The 21,740-nt window shown below is 57.1% G+C and overlaps 1 protein-coding gene across 1 annotated transcript in view; it reads right to left on the bottom strand.

Moving 5' to 3' along the window:
- Positions 1 to 21,740, bottom strand: part of RNF121 (ring finger protein 121) — a 35,932-nt gene that overhangs the window by 11,612 nt on the left and 2,580 nt on the right. The window contains exon 2 of the mRNA XM_029049648.2: positions 223 to 260. Coding sequence (XP_028905481.1) covers positions 223 to 228 — 6 coding nt within the window. The 5' untranslated portion in view covers positions 229 to 260. The remainder of the gene's footprint in view (positions 1 to 222; positions 261 to 21,740) is intronic.

The raw sequence follows: 21,740 nt of genomic DNA, 5'->3' as shown, positions 1-21,740 counted from the left end.
CCCGATGAGCACCTGCCGCCCTCCGGGCCGGGCCCCTTCGGCTCCGGCCGACGGGGGGGGGGGGGGGGGGGGGGGGGGCGGGGGGGAGGCCGAGGAGAGGGCGGGAGCCGCGGAGTCCCCTGCAGGGCCGGGGGGCGAAGGGCACCAACCACGGCCCGCCCTCGGGGGAAGCGGAGCCCCGGAGACCGGCGGGTCCCGCGAAGCCCGCCCGGCCCCACTCACCTCCATCGCTCCTCCGGGGACAAGTTGGACAGGTCGACCTGGGGAGAGAGCAGAGAGGGCCGGTGACCACCGCCGCCCGCCCCCGACCGGTCGGGCGGGGCTCGTCCGGAGCGCCCACCACCCACACGGCCCCGGGACCGCCCTCCCTCGGACCGCCGGACCGGGGGCTCCCCGCGGGCGGAGGTCGAGGGCCCGCAACGGGACTGTGGCCTCCGGACGCTGAGGGATAACCCGAGGGGCTCTCGGGCCTTTCCGGCGATTGTGTCGATGTGGAAGGGCCCCAGGACTGAAACGCGACCGGGAGACCTCGGGCCGCGGGCAATCGACCAATTAAGGATGGCGACGAAGTACAGCTCGGATGCCGGCCTTTGCAGGCTCCCGACGACAACCTGATGGTCCAGGGGAAGTCTGGGAAGGCTCGTAAATAGCACTGTGGAAGAGCCCGGGTCTGGGAGGCAGAGGACCCGGGTTCTAATTCCCCTCCTGCCACTTGCCTGCCGGGTGACCCGGGGCAAGTGGCTCGACTTGTCCGGACCCCGGTCTCGTCTGTAAAACGGGGATCGGCCGAGCGTTCTCCCTCGGACTTAGATGGTGCCCAACCTGATGGTCTTGTACCGACCTCGGCGCTCAGTACAGTGCTCGGCACACAGCGAGAGCTCGATATGATCGTCGTCGTCAGATTTCTTTTCCGCGGCAGGTTGGGAGAGTCTGCAGAGCTAATTGCAAACCACCTGCCTTACGAGCATCACTTCCTTCGCTCTCATCCACGCCGAGACGGGGAGGGGCTCGGTGTGATTCTGCCCATTTCACCGCTGGAGGAACCGAGGCCCAGGGTGGTAGCAATACCCATTTGGCGTCCCCGTCGCACAATGCCCCACGGGCAGTGGCGGGGGTGCGGAAGGGAGCACTGGGAAAGCGACCCAGACCTACAGACTTAAGCTCTTGCCGTTCCATCGGTTCATCTGCCCTCCGGGCTTCCCACAATCTCCCTCCCTACAAAATGAGCTCCGAGCTCACCTCCGACACGAAGCCCTCCTCGACTGTATTACGCCAAGCCCTTCCACACACACTTACAGCACATCCCGGGCCCCTGAGAGGGCATACGAGTGGGAGTGCGCGTACGTAGGGTGTGGAGTAAAAACGTTGCGCTCGCACCCTTCCCCGGCTCGGCGTCCCCCGTCTTGGATCCCCGCTCGCCCCGCCCTCCCCCCGACCGGCTACTTAACCTCCCTTCCAACGGGCACTGCCAACCTCATCCCTCCCCATCTTGGAGGCACCTCCGAGAGCCCTGTCCCCCGGGAGGCTAACGGCCATCGCCCTCGGACGTCGGCTTCACCCGCTCCCGGTCTTTCTCCCCCATCCCGGCCGGCCGCTCCGTTTCTTTGGCTGGCTCCTCTTCCCCGCTTCTAACGGCGGGTCCCCTGAGCTGGGGGGGGTCCAGACTTGGGGCCCCCCACCTCTCGCTCTACCCTCACTCTCTCGGGGAGCTCAAACCCTTGCCCGCCCCTCCTCCCCTCAAGCGGCGTGGCTCGGTGGGAAGAGCCCGGGCTCGGGAGTCAGAGGTCATGGGTTCGAATCCCGGCTCTGCCGCTGGGCGGCTGGGTGACTGTGGGCAAGTCACTTCACCGTGCCTCAGTTACCTCATCTGTAAAATGGGGATGAAGACCGTGAATCCCACGGGGGACAATCTGATTACCCTGTACCTACCCCGGAGATTAGAACAGTGCCCTGCACATAGTAAGCGCTTAACAAATACCAACATCATTAACTATGTAACTCTGCACCCTCTCTCGCCTCCAGGACGGCCCCCTTTGCCAGCCCCCCCAAACTCCACGTCCCACCCTGAACCTCTCCTCTTCCCGCCTTTCTCCGTCTCCCCCGGTTACACCGCCGCCCTCCAACCGCCAGCATGAGGCACTTGGGAGGGAATGTGTCCGCAAATTCTCTTGCGCTGTGCTCTCCCAAGAGCGTAGTATCATGCTTCTTTTGCATTAGGCTCTCCTGAGCGCTCAGATCAGTGCTCTGCACACAGTGGGTGTTGGACGATACGGAGAGTGGTATTTGTTAAGCGCTCACTATCTGCCAAGCACCGTTTTAAATGCCGGGGGGGGGGATACAAGGTGATCGGGTGGTCCCCCGTGGGGCTCCCAGTCTTCATCCCCATTCTACAGATGAGGGAACCGAGGCCCAGGGAAGTGAAGTGACTCGCCCAAGGTCACCCAGCTGACAGGTGGCGGAGCCGGGATTAGAACCCACGACCTCTGACTCCCCAGCCCGGGCTCTTTCCCCTGGGCCACGCTGCTTCTCCCAATAAATACCCTTGACGGATCGATGGAGGGGGGCGATACAACAGACTCGGCGGGCACGATCCCTGCCTTCAAGCTTCCCGTCTAGCGGCTTCATTTCCAACGTTTCCCAACGGCATCAGCGAACCCAGGCGCCACGTCTAGCACTTGCGTGTTTCTTTAGTCTCCGCCCTCAGCGCTCGTGATTTCGTTCAACAGGCTGTGGCGGTTTCCTCCCGGCACTTTGGTTCACCTCCCCGTCGGTTCCTATTCTTCCCCCACTCTGCAGACATTCCCTCCGTCCACCTGCCGACCTTCCCCACCACAGCAACCTGTCTTCCGCCCTCCTGTTCTTCCTTTCCGAGTGCTTAATAAATGGATCCCGGCCCCTCCTCATCCCTCACGTAAACACAGAGAAGCAGCGGGGCTCGGCGGAAAGAGGCCGGGCTGGGGAGTCAGAGGTCACGGGTTCGAATTCCGGCTCTGCCGCTTGGCAGCCGTGTGACTGCGGGCCAGTCACTTCACTTCTCGGTGCCTCCGTTACCTCATCTGTAAAATGGGGATTAACGGTGAGCCTCCTGTGGGACAACCTGATCACCTTGTATCTGCCCCAGCGCTTAGAACAGTGCTCTGCATATAGTAAGCGCTTGACAAATACCAACATTATTATCTACTCAATGATACATTCAATTATTTTGATTACTCTGTTGGGATTTTTAGATCTCCTTCCCCTTCCCCCCCAGGAGGATAGGCTCTTGTGAGTCACTGTTTTGGACTCCTCGAGCGCTCGGTACAGTGCGCCGCACATCCAGGGGGAGCTCAATAAACGTGAGCCGTACGACTACTCGGCTCCGGGTTCGAGGCTTCTGTGGTGTCAGCGCAGACTGTAATTACCGTCGTGGCTCTGTGGAGAAGCAGCGTGGCCGAGTCACAGAGCGCAGGTCTGCCAGGCAGAGGACCCGGGTTCTACTCTGGGCTCGGCCACGTGTCTGCTCTTTGACCTCGGGCACGTCACTTCACTGGTTCATTGGTAAAATTGGAATTCGATCCCCGTGCTCCCTTCTTAGACCGCGAACCCCACAGGGAACCCTGTCCCACCTGAGTATCTGTAACCTACCCCGGCGCTCAGTACAGCGCTCGGCACGTAGTAAGCGATCAACGAATACCACAACCCTTATTACCGCTCGCTTCCTTTTGCGGGTGCCACCTCTATCTCCTCTGTTGCTCCATTACCAGTCGTCCGTCTGCTCTCTGCGGCACGTCACCGTGGATAGAGCGCGGCCCGGGGGCGAGACGGTCAGAGGTTCGAATCCCACTCCACCGCCGGTCTGCTGTGTGACCTCGTACAAGTCACTTCACTTCTCCGGGCCAGGCTGCCCATCACCCCCTCGGCCGCGGCCTCTCCCGGCCCCTCTCACAACTGGCTTCCTTTCTAAGGGGGTGCCTACTTTCCCCAGCGGGCTTTGAGGAGATCCGGGCTCTCCCCCATCACCCAAATAATGACGACGACGGTATTTTTTAAGCGCCTACTATGTGCCGAGCACTGTTCTAAGCGCTGGGGTAGATACAGGGCGACCAGGTTGTCCCACGGGGGTCTCACAGACTTAATCCCCATTTCACAGATGAGGTCACTGAGGAGTCAAGTGACTTGCCCAAAGTGACAGCAGACAAGTGGCGGAGTCGAGATTAGAACCCACGACCTCTGACTCCCAAGCCCGGGTTCCTTCCACTAGGCCGAAACCCTTTCTGAGACACACCCGCCGGGCCCCGGAGGAAGCGGGATGGGTCGGTGGAGACGTCACGCAGTAGATGCCCGCGCGAGCTGAGGATCGGGTGCTTGAGCCACCGCGGGGCTTCAGGCAAGTCACCACTGTCCTTACTCGTCTGTAAATATCAGGAGAACGATAATGACGATCGTGATTTTAAAATCGCGGCGTTTGCTAAACGCTATGCGTCGAGCACTGTACTAACCTCTGGGGCGGACACAAAATAATCGGGTCGGACACGGTCCCCGCCCCACACTGGGCTCCCAGTCCAAGGGGGAGGGTGAACGGGTATTGCCATCCCATTTTACAGTTGTGGGAACTGAGGCGCGGAGACGTTAAGTGCCTTGCCCAGGGGCGCCCAGCAGGCGAGTGGTGGAGCTGGGATTAGAACCCGGTCCCGACTCTCCGCCCGATGCTCTGTCCACTAGGCCCGCGGGAAAGTTTTTTGTAGGTTAATGGGAGAAGGGGAGAAGATCTCTCAGCTCTCGGTAAGGGAGCCGGGGCCCCAGCCGGCATCGAGATGGCTGGGGCGGCCCTTGGGGAAGGATGTTCAGAGAGGAGGGTTGGGGGTGACTTACCGAGTGGACTCGGAGCAATGGCTACCTCAGGCCCCCGCCCGCAAGAGAAAGGCCCAGGGATGCTGGCCAACCGGCCCGGGGCCATCGGCCTTCTTGCTCTCCATCCTTCCCCTGCCCCCGGGGGGAACGGACCCCCGTCTGAGCGTGCAGCGGAGCGCGCGGGGCAACCGGCCAGCTGTCCCGGGGCGGAGCGGCCGGGTGCGGACACCGTGGCGCCTCCCCGGCTCCCCCGAGGAGGCCGAGGCACCTGAGAAATCGGGAACCCCCTTGGCTTTTTTTTGCTTCCCCTTCCATCTGCTTTCATTCGTTCATTCAATCGTATTTATTGAGCGCTTGCCACGTGCGGGGCACTGTCCTAAGCGCTTGGAATGGACAATTCGGCAACAGACAATAATAATAATAATGTTGGTATTTGTTAAGCGCTTACTATGTGCAGAGCACTGTTCTAAGCGCTGGGGTAGACACAGGGGAATCAGGTTGTCCCACGTGGGGCTCACAGTCTTCATCCCCATTTTCCAGATGAGGTAACTGAGGCACTGAGAAGTGAAGTGACTTGCCCACAGTCACACAGCTGACAAGTGGCAGAGCTAGGATTCGAACCCATGACCTCTGACTCCCAAGCCCGTGCTCTTTCCACTGAGCCAAGACAGAGACGATCCCTTCATCCACGGCCGATGCCCCCCGTCTCACCCAGGAAGGAGCAGACCGAGACTTCCCTGAGAAAGCCAACGTGCCCACTCGGTGAGAAGAAGAGGGAAGGAGGGGAGCTACCCGAGAAGGGGACGGGGAGGAAGAAGAGGGAGAGCTGCCCAAGCTCAGGACCGCCTTGGGTCTGCCTTCGGCACCTCTGGGGGAGATGAGGGCGGGCCGGGGGCTACCGACGTGACGAGGGAGGCCTTTAAATCCCTAGGCCGCTTGCGATATTTCAACCGCGAGCCCCACAGCTGCTGGGGAGCCGGTGACGGGCTCGGCGCGCCCACTCTCCGGGCCGGGTCCCCGAGGGATCCCGATGGGGGCGGCGCCCGCGGGGTGGCCTCCGGGGTTCGGCTTGATGCCCAGAGCAGCCAGGCAGGCACCGGAGTCGGGCCTGGCCCGCAAAACCCGGGGGCGGCCCACACGTGCCCGGACGGCCAGAGGACCGGACCCTTCTGGGAAACGCGGAGCCGTGCGGGGAAGACGATCCGGCACGACGTCGTGGAGAGGGCGCAGGCCTGGGAGTCAGAAGGTCGTGGGTTCTAGTTCTGGCTCCTCCACCTACCGCCGTGCGGCCCCTTGGACAAGTCACTTCGCTTCCCTGTGCCTCGGTCACCTCATCTCTAAAATGGGGATTAAGACCGTGAGCTCCACATGGGCCACCTCGATTTGCTTGTATCCACCCCAGCGTCTAGTACAGGACCTGGCACTTAGTAAGCGCTTAATATTATTGGTATTATCTCCAGGGAGTACAGGCTGGGGGGATGGGAGGGAGGACGGAGTGAGCCAACTCTGCTGCAGCCCCGGGGCATGAAGAGAAATCTGTCTGCACTGGCTCTGGGAGGTGCCAGCAGTCAGCCGGACCACGCGTGCTGCCGCACCGGGCACAGACGCCCCCAGTCTTCCCAAACGGACCCCTCGAACGCAGGACCCGACGGACCGACGAGAGGGGGACGGCCTCGGGCCCCACCCTCCAGGACCGGGTCAGTCGCCGTCGCTCTGGTCCTCGGAGTGTCGTAGATCCCCTCTCTGCTCCCCTTTCACCTCCCCTCAGCTAAGCCCCCTTTTCCCCCCGCTCCTCCCCCTCTCAGCACTGTGCTCATTTGTATATATTTTTATTACCCTATTTATTTTGTTAATGAGGTGTCCATCACCTCGATTCTATTTATCGCGATTACGCTGTCTTGTTTTTTGTCCGTCCGTCTCCCCCGATTCGACTGTGAGCCCGTCAATGGGCAGGGATCGTCTCTGTCGCCGAAATGTCCATTCCAAGCGCTTACTGCAGGGCTCTGCACAGAGTAAGCGCTCAATAAATACTACCGGATGAATGAATCACTGCGGCTCGGCTCCTCCACCCGCCCCATCTGCCCCCCGCTCCAGGGCCAGGTGGGGATGGGCACCCGACGACCTTTGACTCGTTGGCTGGGGGGGCGAGGGAGGGCCGGGGGACGAGGGTCAGGCTGGGAGTGACTTATCGGCAAAGATATCCCAACACTCCGGGAGCCTGCTGAACAAAAAAGAGACGCCTACACAACCCAGGTCCCGCCCGACACCGTTGAACTCTGCCCGACACAACCCGAGTCCTCCACGACAGAAGCCGAGCCGGCCTGGGGGCAGACAATTCGGCAACAGAGAGAGACCATCCCTGCCCTCTGACGGACTCACAGTCTAATCGGGGGAGAGAGAATCACCTCGCTCTCAATTAACGCTCTCCCCGCTTCCCCCGCCTCCGACCAAACGGACCTCCTGGAGGAACAGCCTTAACTCGGCCTTTCTGTAGGACAGACGTCGGTCGGTGCTCGATAAATGTCAACGGGCGCACCGACCCCCCGGCTTCTAGGGAAACACAGTAAGTGCTCAATAAATAGCATCGATCGACTGATTGGAGAGAGTCATCCTGATCACGAAACCCTTCAATCCCCGAGTCAGGAAGTCAAACTCCAAATTCCAGGAATTCAAACTCCGGCCTCAGGCCCGGAAGGTCAGAGTCCCAGGGCTCCCGGTGGGGACCAAGGCTCACAGGCAGCGTGGCCTAGGGGAAAGGGACCGGGCCTGGGAGTCGGAAGGACCTGGGTTCTAAACCCGGCTCCACCATTTGTCTGCTGTGCGTGTGACCCCGGGCAAATCACTTAACTTCTCTGAGTCTCGGTCACCTCATCTGTAAAATGGGGATTAAGACTGTGAGCTCCATGTGGCACGTGGTCTGTGTCCAACCTGATTAATTTGTATCTGCCCCAGTGCTCAGTACAGTGCCTGGCAAATAGTAAGCACCTAACAAATACCATGAAAACAAAACAGAAGAATGACAAACAAAAAAGTGGCAGCCATCACTAGATCTGGGCTTCTGCCCTGCTCCTCCTAGGGAGCACCCCCACCCCAGGGGGACCCACCTTCTCACCTGTTACCTGGAGTGGGCTGAACGCCAGGCAAGGGGCTAGTCCATCGTCCATTCATTCATTCATTCATTCAATAGTATTTATTGAGCGCTTCCTATGTGCAGAGCACTGTACTAAGCGCTTGGAATGGACAATTCGGCAACAGATAGAGACAATCCCTGCCCGTTGACGGGCTTACGGTCTAATCGGGGACTAATCCAGAATCGAGAGTCGGGCACCCGCTGTTCTGATGAGGGCCTCCCCCGAGGATCGCCGCCTACCATATTGTTAACGGCCCCATCCTCGCCTAACCGGCCAAGAGAACCCGAGAACAAGCGGCAGCGCCTTTCACCTCCGTCATCCATCGGGCAATCTTCCCGGGGCACCCACGGGGAGGAGGGAAATTACCGAACAGAAAAGGAGCCCGAGGGAGTCCCACTCGCGAAGGTGGAGGACAAAATGAGAAGGACCGGGGACCCCGGGACCCAGGTCTGGGGAGGCAGCGGAAGCAAAAGTTCCTGGGCACGTGAGCTGAGCCCAGGAAGCCCCAGTGGGCCCGGCCCCAACCCTCCCGTCGCGGCCCCGGGGAGCTCCGGAGCCATCGGGCCATCGGGAGAGGCCAGGTGCTGTTACCTGGGCAATGGGAGGAGGGCCCGCCCACGGGACCGGAGCCTCTCCTCTCCGGGGGGAGAAGGGCCGACCGGAGCGGGAGGGGGGCTTCTCAGTGGGTAGCTCTCGGGGAGATGCAGGCCCAGGCTGCTTCTCCATGGGTAGGCACAGGACGGGGTGGCCACAGGTGGCTTGGCTACCCGGGAATCTCGGAGAGACGCAGGCCGGTGCCGTCCAGCGGCCGGGTGGCCCAATGTGGCCCGGGAGTTTCCGGCGCCGAGGCCGGCATTTCCCCGCTAGGCGACCGACCCCGCTCGACCTCGTGGCCGGGCCCCGACCCTCCCGCGGTCGAGGTTTCGGGCCAACCCACAAAGCCTCTCCGCCCCGGGGACCACCGTCCACGGCAACCTGCGGCCGACGACGCGGGGCCTCTCTTGGGGCCCAAACGATCAATAAATGACACTTACTGAGCACTCACTATGTGCAGAGCACTGTACCACAGAACAGGGACACGTCCCCTGCCCATAATGAGCTTACAGTCTAGAGCCCCACACTGAGCCTGCTCCCCTCCATCGATCGATGGTATTTATTGAGCGCTTACTACGTAGAGATCACTGTACTGAGTGCTAAGGGAGAGTGCACAAACGTTCCCTGCCCATAACGAGCTCTTGGTTTAAAGCCCCACACTGGTGCCTCTTGAGCCTGCCCTTGTCAATCAATCAAAACTGCACTTATTGAGCGCTTACTATGTGCAGAACGCTGGACTAAGTGCTAAGGAGAGTGCGACACAACAGAACACGGACACGTACACAGACACGTTCCCTGCCCGTAACGGGTTTACAGTCTAGAGGCCGTCCTTCACCCCATGACTCTTGAGCCCTTCATTGGGCAGGGATCATCTCTGTTGCCGAATTGTCCATTCCAAGCGCTTAGTGCAGTGCTCTGCACATAGTAAGCGCTCAATAAATACGACTGAATGAACGAAGGTTTGGGACCCCTCAAAACGTACAGGAAACACTGGGGGTGGGGTGACCAGAAGCAGCGTGGCTCGGTGGAAAGATCCCGGGCTTGGGAGTCAGAGGTCGTGGGTTCGAATCCCAGCTCTGCCACTTGGCAGCCGTGTGACTGCGGGCAAGTCACTTCACTTCTCTGTGCCTCGGTTCCCTCATCTGTAAAACGGGGATGAAGACTGTGAGCCTCCCGTGGGACGACCCGATGACCCTGTATCTCCCCCAGCGCTTAGAACAGTGCTCGCCACAGAGTAAGCGCTTAACAAATACCAACATCATTATTACCATTAAGGGCTGTGGCCCAAACGCCCCACCTCCTCCCCGTGATAATGACTCTCCTAATTGGGACATTCCCCATACACACACAGCCACTCAAGGCAACTCTCTGCGTACAAACAAATAATGAGTATTTAGCTGGGGACGGGCAACAAACTCCAGCTACAGCCAGGAATAATCAACCTCTCCCTCATTTGATATCTGCTCCAAATGAAACCTGGGGTGGGCTGGGGGAGGGAATCACTGAGCTTTTGAACTCCCCCTGGGGGGTTCTTGCCCTAAGCAGCTCTTTGGTGCCCTATTTCTTTCCTGGGTCCTTCCCCCGCAGGAGCCGTGGTAGGATTAACATTTACTGAGCGCTCACGGTGCGCAGAGCCCGGTCCCGAGCGCCCGGAGACGATCCACGGGTGGGAATTAGGCACCGTCCCCGTCCCTCGGGGGTGGGGGGGTTTATGATCTGACAGTGTAACCGGGGACAGGGAACTGGAGACATTCACGGCGGCAACGATGAAACATTAAAACACAACTCAAAGGCACAAATATCAAGACCAAAACTAGTTCACCCATCTGGCCCTAGGCCTTCCTGGCGATTCTTGATTCTATTTATTGCTATTGTTTTTGTCCGTCTCCCCCGATCAGACTGTAAGTCCATCAGTGGGCAGGGACTGTCTCTATCTGTTGCCGATCTGTCCATTCCAAGCGCTTAGTACAGTGCTCTGCACATAGTAAGCGCTCATTAAATACGATTGACTGAATGAATGAATTCCTGTGGGGGCGGCCCTCCTCTTTCATTCATTCGTTCTTTCATTCATTTATTGAGCACTTACCGTGTGCAGAGCACTGTACCAGGCGCTTGGAAAGTAAAATTCAGCAATAAAGAGAGACGATCCCTACCCACAACGGCTTTACCGTCTAGAAGGGGGGAGACAGACATCAAAGCGAGTACACAGGCATCGGTGCAAATAAATACTATTATAGCTACAGACACATCTAAACAAGTAAACGGGCAATAATATAAATGGAATTATAGATAGGTAGGTGGCTCGGTGCAAAGAGCACGGACTTAGGAGTCAGAGGTCACGGGTTCTAATGCCAGCTCCGCCACTTGGCAGCTGTGTGACTTTGGGCAAGTCACTTCAACTTCTCTGTGCCTCAGTTACCTCTTCTGAAAAATGGGGATTAACCGTGAGCCTCACGTGGGACAACCTGATCACCCTGTATCTCCCCCAGCGCTTAGAACAGTGCTCTGCACATAGTAAGCGCTTAACAAATACCATTATTATTATTATTATTATTATCCTGACTTGATTACTCTATCAACCTCCTCACCTCACTACTCTCCTACTCCAACCCAGCCCGCACACTTTGCTCTTCTAATGCCAACCTTCTCACTCCACCTCCACCTCATTTAGCTCACTATTCACTCAATAGTATTTATCGAGCACTTACTAGGCACAGAGCACTGTACTAAGCGCTTGGAATACACAATTCGGCAACAGGCAGAGACAATCCCTGCCCAGTGACGGGCTCACAGTCTAATCGGACCTAATCAGTCTAATCGCTACTGACTTCTCGCCCTCATCCTGCCTCTGCCTTGGAATGCCCTCTCCTCCTCATATCCCGCTGTGAGAAGCAGCGTGGCTCAGTGCAAAGAGCCCGGGCTTGGGAGTCAGAGGTCATGGGTTCGAATCCCGGATCTGCCACCTGTCAGCTGGGTGACTGTGGGCAAGTCACTTCACTTCTCGGTGCCTCAGTGACCTCATCTGCAAAACGGAGATTAAGACTGTGAGCCTCACGGGGGACAATCTGATGACCCTGTATCTACCCCAGAGCTTAGAACAGTGCTCTGCACATAGTAAGCGCTTAACAAATGCCAACATTACTATTATATCCAAGAGACAATTAGTCTTCCCCCCTTTTTCATTCAATTGTGTTTACTGAGTGCTTGCTGTGTGCAGAGCACTGCACTAAGCGCTTAGAAAGTACAATTCAGCAACAGATAGAGATAATCCCTGCCCAACAACGCGCTCACCGTCTAGAAGGGGGGAGACAGGCATCAAAACAAGTAAATGAGGCAGAAAGGCACAATTTTTATTGAAGACCCATCTCCTCCAAGAGGTCTTCCCTCACTAAACCCCCCTTTCCTCTTCTCTCAGTCCCTTCTGTATCACCCTGACCCGCCCCCAGCCCCTCTGCACTTATCTACACATTTGTAATTTATTGATTCATGTTAATGTCTAGACTATAGCTCATTGTGGACACGGAATGTGCCTGTTTATTGTTCTATTGTGGTCTCCCAAGTGCTTAGTACAGTGCTTTGCACATATTACGTGCTCAATAAATACGACTGAATGAATAATCCCACCTCCGACACTAATCTGCCGTGTGACCCGGGGCAGATCACTTCAATTCTCTGGGCCTAAATGACCTCATCTGTAGAATGGGGATTAAGGCTGTGAACCCCACATGGGTCTGACCCGATTTGCTTGTATCCGCCCTAGTGCCTGACACATAGTAAGCGTTTAACGAACACCATCATTATCATTATTATGATTAAAATGGGGATTAAGGCTGTGAGCCCTAAGTGGGACACGGACTGTGTTCACCCTGATTAGCTTGTATCGACCCCAGTGCTATAGTGCCTGGCACAAAACGTGCTTAATGGATATCACAATTATTATTATTACTGGAGGAAGAGAGAGTAGTTGGAGGGTCTGTCCCTGTCTGTGTGTGTGTGTGTGTGTGTTTGCACACCCACAACAATCACCACCTGGTCAGAGATGGACTGACGGAGGTGGGGGAGGGTAAGGCTGGCACCCCCTCCCTCTAAACCGTAAAGCTCCTTGTGGGCAGTGAACGTGTCTACCAACTCGGTCGTACTGTATTCTCCCAAGCATTTAGTACAGTGCTCTGCACACAGTTAGTGCTCAGTAAATACTATTGATTGATGGCTTGATCTCGGCTTAAAGGTGGGGTGGGGGAGCTCTGCCCCCGGTCCCCAAGCCGCCCCGACTCCTCGTCTCTCCGAATGGCCACGGGCACATCCGGGAGCTTCTTAAACCACCGGTCAGCCCTGAAGGACTGGTCGGGCCGGGCCGGGCCGGGAGAGGAGCCTGCTCCCGGGCGTCCTCCGGCTACGACGCGGTCGACACGCGCGCCGCCGACCCACAAACCCTCCGATTTCGACGGTCAGACCCACGCGGGACAGGGACTGGGTCCGATCTAATTCACTTGGACCTACCCCAGTGCTTAGAGGAGGAGGGTGACCCAGTGGACAGAGCCCGGGGCTGGAAGTCAGAAGGACCTGGGTTCTAATCCTGGCTCCGACACTTGCCTGCTGTGTGACCTCGGCCAGCTCACTTCATCTCCAGGCCTCAGTTCCCTCATCTGTAAAATGGGGATTAAGACTGTGAGCCCATATGGGACGGGGACTCCGTCCAACCTGACTAGCTTGTATCTATCCCAGAGCTTGTATCTATCCCAGAGCTTAGTATAGCATCTAGCACACAGTAAGCGCTTAACAATATCCCAGAGCTTAGTATAGCGTCCAGCCCACAGTGAGCGCTTAACAAATACCACAATTATTATGGGTATTTTATCATTAGAATCGTGTTTCACACACAGTAAGCACTTACCAAATACCATCAAAAAAGAAAAACAGAGTCCGAATGCCAACACGAGATTAACTTCCAACATATAACACCCCCCGGCCCCATCACGTACCCACACCCACCCACCCGCTACTCCAACCAAACTGTTTTTCAACCTCTCAGCAGCCTTTCATCCAAAGAGCTGTAAATGCTTTTCCCATTCTTGGCACCTCTGCTGGATCTGCCTGGGTTTCCGGGGGAAACCGAGGCCTTGGAATCGCAGGGAACGCCTCGATCGATCCATGGCATCGATCGAGCACCTGCTGGGTGAGCAGCACTGTACTAGCCGCTTTGGAGCATAAAATGCAATCTCTAGACCTTAGCTTAGTTGTGGGCAGGGAACGTGTCTCCTGACTGTTATAGGGTACTCTTCCAACCATTTGGTATAGTGTTCTGCACACGAATTACCCTATTTATTTTGTTAGTGAGCTGTACATCACCTTGATTCCATTTATTTGCTGTATTTTTAATGAGATGTTCTTCCCCTTGATTCTATTTATTGCCACTGTTTTTGTCTGTCCGTCTCCCCCGATTAGACTGTAAACCCGTCAAAGGGCAGGGACTGTCTCTATCTGTTACTGATTTGTACATTCCAAGCGCTCAGTCCAGTGCTCCGCACATAGTAAGCGTTCAATAAATACTATTGAATGAATGGATAAATAGTTGATTGATTAAAATAGAGTTAGTAGACACGACCCCTACCCTCTCAAGAAGCTTACGGCCTAGCGGCAACGACCGGACTCTAAAATAAACTACGGATGGGACAAAGCGATAAAGCCTCAAGATAAGCAAAGAAGGGCCACGGTTTAGGAGGGCGAGAAGGGGAAGAGACCAGAGGGTTCTTGTGGCCAGAAATGCTAAAGAGGCAGTTGGGGAGGGTGGAATTAGTGTTGGGGAGAGGGATTTTCGGAAGGGTCTTTGAGGACGGGAGAGCAGTGGTCAGACGGGAAGGAGGATGGGAGGCTGAAGTTGTCAGAGGGAGAGGGGAGAACAAGGCCAGGTGAGTGGGTTGGCCTGGGAGGACCGAAGTGGGCGAGCTGGGGTGGAGTGGGAGAATAATAATAAAATAATGTTGGTATTTGTAAAGCGCTTACTAGGTGCAGAGCACTATACTAAGCGTTGGGGGAGATCCAGGGTAATCAGGTTGTCCCACGTGGGGCTCACAGTTAATCCCCATTTGACAGATGAGGTCACTGAGGCACAGAGAAATGAAGTGACTTGCCCACAGTCACAGAGCTGACAAGTGGAAGACCCGGGATTCGAACCCTGACCTCTGACTCCCAAGCCCGGGCTCTTTCCACTGAGCCACACTGCTTCTCTAATAGTATTTATTGAGCGCTTACTACTACTACTACTACTACTAATAGTAATGTTGGGATTTGTTAGCACTTACTATGTGCAGAGGTGCAGAGCACTGTTCTAAGCGCTGGGGTAGATACAGGGAAATCAGCTTGTCCCACGTGAGGCTCACAGTGAGAAGAGCGGCAAAGAGCAAGGAGGCTGAGCGGGGGAAGGAACGGAGCCGGGGAGGACGCCTCGGCCCCGGCGCTCAGCGGCTCCGCCGCCCAGTGCCAAAGCCCACCTACACGGCTGCCTCCATCGTGGCTGAATCTATAACACCTACCGGCCAGCCTGTCCGGCGCCCTCGGGGCGAGCGGAGGCTCCGATCCCGGAGGGCTGTCGGCCAGCCGTGCGGTCGGTCCGCCTCGGCCTCGGAGCCCCGCGCCCGCTTCTCCCGGCCGCAGCGGGCCGGGGGAGGACGACGTGGGGACGGGTCCCGGACGCCGGGCGGCGCAGGCACCGCAGGTGAAGTCGGAGAGGGGAGCCGGGAACCGTCCGGCGACCGACGGAGCAGCCCGGTGGAGGATGGTAGAGGGGACCCTTACGGAGCAGGGGTTCCGGGAAGACTGAAAGCCCAAGAGGCAGATTCGAAAACAGTACCGGGGGCCGCGCGGAACGGAGGCGCCAGCCCCACACGCTCACAGGGGCGGGAAAGGTCTGCCTGGCACCCAGCGCTCTGGCTTTCTAACCACAGCCGGGCCTCTGGAGAGGACGCCCCCTCTCCCTCCGTCCCTAAAGCCCCGCTTCGCCCCGGGCCCCGATGGCCAGTCCACGCTTCGGGCCGCCCGAGACAACGAGCTGGCCACCTGTCGTCATTCTTCAACCCACGTCGTCCGACTCCCGCCACGCTTTAGGACTCATTTATTTCCGACTTCCCCTCACACTTAATGAAACTCTCCGGGGTCAGGATTGGGCCAGAAGCAAACCACCATCATCCGATAAACAGAATCTGAGCCCGTCATTGGGCAGGGATGGTCTCTATCTGTTGCCGAATCGCACATTCCAAGCGCTCAGTACAGCGCTCTGCACACAGTGAGCCCTCAATAAATACGACCGAATGAATGAACGATGTTGGGAAGCAGCGCGGCTTAGTGGAAAGCGCACGGGAGTCAGAGGACACGGGTTCTAATCCCGGCTCCGCCACCTGTCTGCTGTGTGACCCTGGGCAAGTCGCTTAACTTCTCTGTGCTTCGGTGGCCTCATTTGTAAAATGCGGATTAAAACCGTGAGCCCCACGTGGGACAACCTGATTACCTTGTATCCACCCCAGAGCTTAGAACAGGGCTTGGCACGTAGTAAACACTTAATAAATACCACAGTTATGATGATGGAACAATGTACTAGGCACTCGGGAGAGTACAATACAGCGGAGTTGGTGGATATTTTCTTCCCACAAGGAGCTACAGTATCGGGAGTCCGAGGGCTCCCAAGGGGCTCCAGACCACCGGATTGGGTCTGGACGCCCTCGGTACCACCAAGAGCAATTACTGAGCGCCGGTACCACTAGATCACGCTACTGGGTGCTTCGGAGCACGCCACACGGGCACCAGACCCAATCCCCCTTATCAGCCCGTTAGACCGTGAGCCCGTCAATGGGCAGGGACTGTCTCTATCTGTTGCCGAATTGTCCATTCCAAGCGCTCAGTACAGTGCTCTGCACCTAGTAAGTGCTCAATAAATACTACTGAACGAATCGGGCAGGGCCGACGGCTTCCCCCCCATCCGCCAGACAGCGGGGGCACACCCAGAGAGCCTGGACCGGGCAGCCCCCGCGGAGCGGAGGCGCCAAGCGGTTCTATTCCAGCTGGCACGGAGGCTGGGTGCGGGCGCACACGCCCTCCAACTATCCCGTTTCAGGCTTGAGGAAGGAGACGCCCCCCTTCTCAGCCCCCAAATTAATTTTCCAGTCTCAGAGTTGACCTTTCTCCTGATATGCATTCAACGGTATTAAGTGAGCGCTTACTATGTGCAAGGCACTGTACTAAGCGCTTGAAATGGACAATTGGGCAACAGATAGAGACAATCCCGGCCCACTGACGGGCTCACGGTCTAATCGATAGCATCGTCTTCCTGATATCGTCTTCCGTCCGCCTCGCGGGCAGGACCGCGCACACGGCGGCCGACCCGTCACCGACTCTAAAATGCCCCTGTCCCGACCTCCTCACTTGGCTTCTCTCCCACGGGCTCTGTTCCCCTCCAGAGACCGCCGATCTTTTGATCCCCTCCAATTTTCTGAAGTCGTCGTGCTCCGTTTGGTCTCTCTACCCAAACTCCCTTCCCTTAAAGCACCGACTGACACCCTCCTCCGGGACTCAACTCCCTCGCTTCCCTGATCCTCCACCCACCTCATCCCGCTCACCCACAACCCCCGATCCCCGGATCCTGCTGTGCTTGAGCTGCGGGGCTCTGATGGCAGAAACCCAGACCCGTTCGCTCAGTCGTACTTACTGAGCGCTTACTGGGTGCAAAGCACTGTTCTAAGCGCTTGGAAGAGTACAATATACGACAGACAGACACGTTCCACCCCACGGTGACCTCGGGGCCCATCTCATCCGTCGCAAACGCATCCTCACCTGTTTTAACTCTGCCCCCTCCTCCAGCCAACAATACTTCTCCCTCCTTCCTGGTGCCCGTGCCAGCTGTTTCTGGCATTTATATATTTTTAAATGGCATCTGTTAAGCGCTTGCTATGTGCCAGGCATTCTACTAATCGCTGGGGTAGATACACGTTAATCAGGTCGGACACGTGCCGTGTCCCGCACAGGGCTCATCCCCTTAATCCCGATTTTACCGACGAGGTGAGTGAGGCGCGGAGAAGTGACTTGCCCGAGGTCACCCGGCAGACGAGCGGCGGAGCCGGGATGAGAACCCCAGTCCTTCTGACTCCCAGGCCCGGGCTCCATCCGCTGGGCCACGCTGCCTCCCTCCTCACACCCCTATCCCCACCCCTTCCATCTCCTGCCCCTAAGGATCTTGGCCACCTATTTCACTGAGAGAATCGAAACCATCAGGTGTGATCTCCCCCATTCCACCCGGTCCCTCTTTCCTCCGGCCCCCTCTTCGACTCCCCCATCTTTCCCAGCAATATCTCGGAGGGGATCTCTCACTTTCCCTCTGAATCTTCTCCCTCCACCTGCTCCTTCATCCCGATGCTTGGACCTTACCAAAACCACTTGGCTCCTCCACTTCTCCCCTCCCTGACGGCTATTTTCAACCGTTTGCTTTCCAGTGGCTCCTTCTCCACTGCCCTCAAACACGCTCACGTCTCCCTGATCGTTAAAAAGAAAACGGCTCCCTCCAGGTATCGCCCCATCTCCCTCCTACCCTTCCTCTCCAAACTCCTCGAGCGAGCCGTCCACACCGGCTGCCTCCGTTTCCTCGCCTCCAATTCTCTCCTTGACCCCCTCCAATCTGCCTCCCGTCCCCTTCGCTCCGGAGAAGCCGCCCTCTCGCCGACGTGGCGGGCTGGACCTGGATGTCAGAAGGTCATGGGTTCTAATTCCGGCTCTGCCACTCGTCTGCTGTGTGGCCTCGGGCGAGTCGCTTCACTTCTCTGGGCCTCGGTTCCCTCATCTGTCAAAGGGGGATTAAGACCGTGAGCCCCAGGCGGGACAGGGACTATATCCAACCCTACTTGCCTGGATCCACTCCAGCGCTTAGTACAGTGTCTGGCACTTACTAAGTGCTTAACAAATACCACAGTTATTATTCCTGTTACTCTTTCCAAATCCGGTGACCTCTACTTCCTCCTAATCCTCCTCGATCTCTCAACTGCCTTTGACACTGTCGACCACCCCCTCTTCCTGGAAACATTATCCAACCTTGGCTTCACGGACACCGTCCTCTCCGGGGTCTCCTGTCTCTCTGGCCACTCGTTCTCAGTCTCCTTCGCGGACCCCTCCTCTGCCTCCCACTCCCTAACTGTGGGGGTCCCGCAGGGTTCATTTCTCCGTCCCCTTCTATTCTCCATCTACACACCTGTGGCTTCAACTATCACCTCTACGTTGATGAGACCTCAATCCACCTCTCCAGGCCTGACCTCTCTCTTCTGCAGTTTCGCATTTCCTCCCGCCTTCAGGACATCTCAACCTGGATATCCTGCCCAACTTGATAGAGAAGTCCTTGAATTTCCACCCAAACCCCGTCCTCCGACTGACTTTCCCGTCATTGTAGACGGCACCACCGTCCCCCCTGTCTCACAAGCCCCTAACTTAGGAATTCTTCATTCATTCAATGGTATTTACCGACCGCTTACTGCGTGCAGAGCACTGCACAAAGCACTTGGAAGTACAATTCTGCAACAGAGACGATCCCTCCCCAACAAGAGACCCACTGACTAGCAGAGGTACCTTCTCAACACCGCTGAAATCCACCCATCTCCATCCAAAGTGCTACCACGCTGATCCAAGCCCTTATGGAATCCGGCTTCGACTATCGCATCAGCCTCCTCGCTGACCTCCCCCGCCTCCCGTCTTTCCCCTCTCCAGTCCTTTCTTCCCTCTGCTGCCCGGGGGGTGATTTTTCTTAAAAAAAAACCTTTCAGTCCACATCTCCTCACTCCTCAAGAACTTCCAGCGGTTGCCCGTCACCTCCAAATCCATCAGAAACTCCTCCCCCACGGCTTTAGGGCCCTCAATCCGCCTCACCCCCTTCTATCACCTGACTGATTTCCAAGGCGGCCCGGCCTCTTTGCTTCGCTCCTCTAACCTTGATCTTTTATTTACTTACATTCACCTCCGTCCCCCCTGCTAGACCGTTGGCTCACTGTGGGCAGGGAATGCGTTTGTTTTACTGTTTCGTTGTACTCTCCCAAACGCTCAGTACAGTGCCCTGTACACAGTAAGCGTTCGATAAACACGACTGATCGAGTGATGGATCTCCTCTATCTCGCCACCAAGGAGCCTTCGCTCCCATCTCCCTCCCCTCCTCGTATCCGACAGACCAACACTCTCCCCACCTTCGGAGCCTTATTAAAATCCCACCCCCTCCATGAGGCCTTCCCCCCACCAAGCCCTCATCTCCCCTCCTCCCTCTCCCTTCTGCGTTGCCTTGGCACTTGGAGCCGTTCCCTTCGAGCACTTGATAGTCACCCCGCAGCACTTATTTTAACCGTAATTTATTTTAACGTCTGTCTCCCGCTTTAGACTGTGAGCTCGCTGCGTGCCAACCCCGTTGAATTGTACTCTCCCAAGCTCCGCACACAGTAAGCGCTCAATAAACATTCCCGACGGTTCTCATGCAGGACCGCTCCCTCTTTGGTCGTCCGATCCTATTTACTGAGCGCTTACTGTGTGCAGGGCACTGTACTAAGCGACTGGGAGAGTACGATTCGACAACAGACGCATTTCCTGCCCGCAACGAGCTCACAGTCTAAGGCGGGAGAGAGATGTGAACATTAATATCATTATAAAGAAATAGATCCATATGTGCTGGGGGGATGGGAGGGAGGATGAATGAAAGGAGCGAGTCAGGGTGACGCAGAAGGGAGTGGGAGAAGAGGAGGGCTTACGGAAGGCTTCTTGGAGGAGATGGGCCTTGGATAAGGTTTTGAGATGGGGGAAGAGACATTATCTGCCTGATATGAGGAGGGAGGGTCGTTCCGGGCCAGGGGTAGGATGTGGGCGACAGGTCGGAGACCAGATAGATGAGATCTAGTGAGGAGGCTGGCATTAATAATGTCGGAGAGCCCTGTTCTAAGCGCTGGGGTAGATACAGAGTAATCAGGTCGTCCCACGTGAGGCTCACAATTAATCCCCATTTTCCAGATGAGGCAACTGAGGCCCAGAGAAGTGAAGTGACTTGCCCACAGTCACCCAGCTGACAAGTGGCAGGGCAGGGATTCGAACCCGTGACCTCTGACTCCCGAGGCCGGGTTCCTTCCACTGGTGAGGGTTGGGCGGAAGTAGGAGAGTAGCCAAGTGAGGAAGGAGGGGGGCAAGATAATTAAGTGCTTTAAAGCCAATGGGAAGGGATAAGGTGACGGGCGGCTTTAAAGCCAACGGGGAGGGGGTTTTGTTCGACGCAGAGGTGGATGGGCAACCATTAGAGTTTCTTGAGGAATGGGGAAACATGAGGTACAGATGAGGCAACTGAGGCACAGAGAAGTGACTTGCCCGAGGTCACGCGGCAGACACGTCCTGAACGTTTCTGAAGGAAAATGGACCGGGCAGCAGAGTGGAGGACGGACTGGAGCGGGGAGAGACAGGAGGCAAGAAGGATGGTCCAGTAATCAAGACGGATAGGAGACGCGCTTGCGTTAATGTGGTGAGGGCTTGGACGGAGAGGACGGGGTGGATTTTGGCAAAGTCGCAAAGGCAGAACCCACAGGATTGAGCGATGGCCGAATACGCGGATTGGATGAGAGGGGAGTCAAGGATAACGCCAAGGTTTGGGGCCGGTGAGACAGAAGGACGGCGGTGCCGTCTACAGTGAGGGGAAAGTCACGGGGAGGACAGGATTTGGGGGGGAGGCTCGGCTCACTTTTAGCCAGGGGAGGTTTGGGGCGACGGGAGGAATTCCAAGTAGAGATGTCTTGGAGGCAGGAGGAGATGCGAGACCGCGGGGAGGGAGAGGGAGAGGGGTGGGAAACGTGGATTCGGGAATCGTCCACCTAGAGGGGGCAGCTGAAGCCGTGGGAACGGATGAGTTCTCCAGGGGAGCGGGTGTAGATGGAGAAGGAGAACCGGAACTGACCCTCGAAGGACACCCAAAATTAGGGAACGGGAGGCAGAGGAGGAGCCCGCGAAGGAGGCTGAGAATGAGAGGCCAGAGAGACGAGAGGAGAACCGGGAGAGGACGGGGTCGGCGAAGCCAAGGTTGGATAACGTTTCCAGGAGAAGGGGGCGGGCGACGGCGTCCAACGTCCAAACCCCTCGCCCGCCTCCGGCGTCTCCCGCCTCCGCGGGCTCGCCCCGTTCCCGACGCCGGGGCCCGCG

This window comes from Ornithorhynchus anatinus, chromosome 2 (assembly GCF_004115215.2).
Source record: "Ornithorhynchus anatinus isolate Pmale09 chromosome 2, mOrnAna1.pri.v4, whole genome shotgun sequence".
NCBI classification, from domain to species: Eukaryota; Metazoa; Chordata; class Mammalia; order Monotremata; family Ornithorhynchidae; genus Ornithorhynchus; species Ornithorhynchus anatinus.
This window is presented reverse-complemented; position numbering and strand designations above follow the sequence as displayed.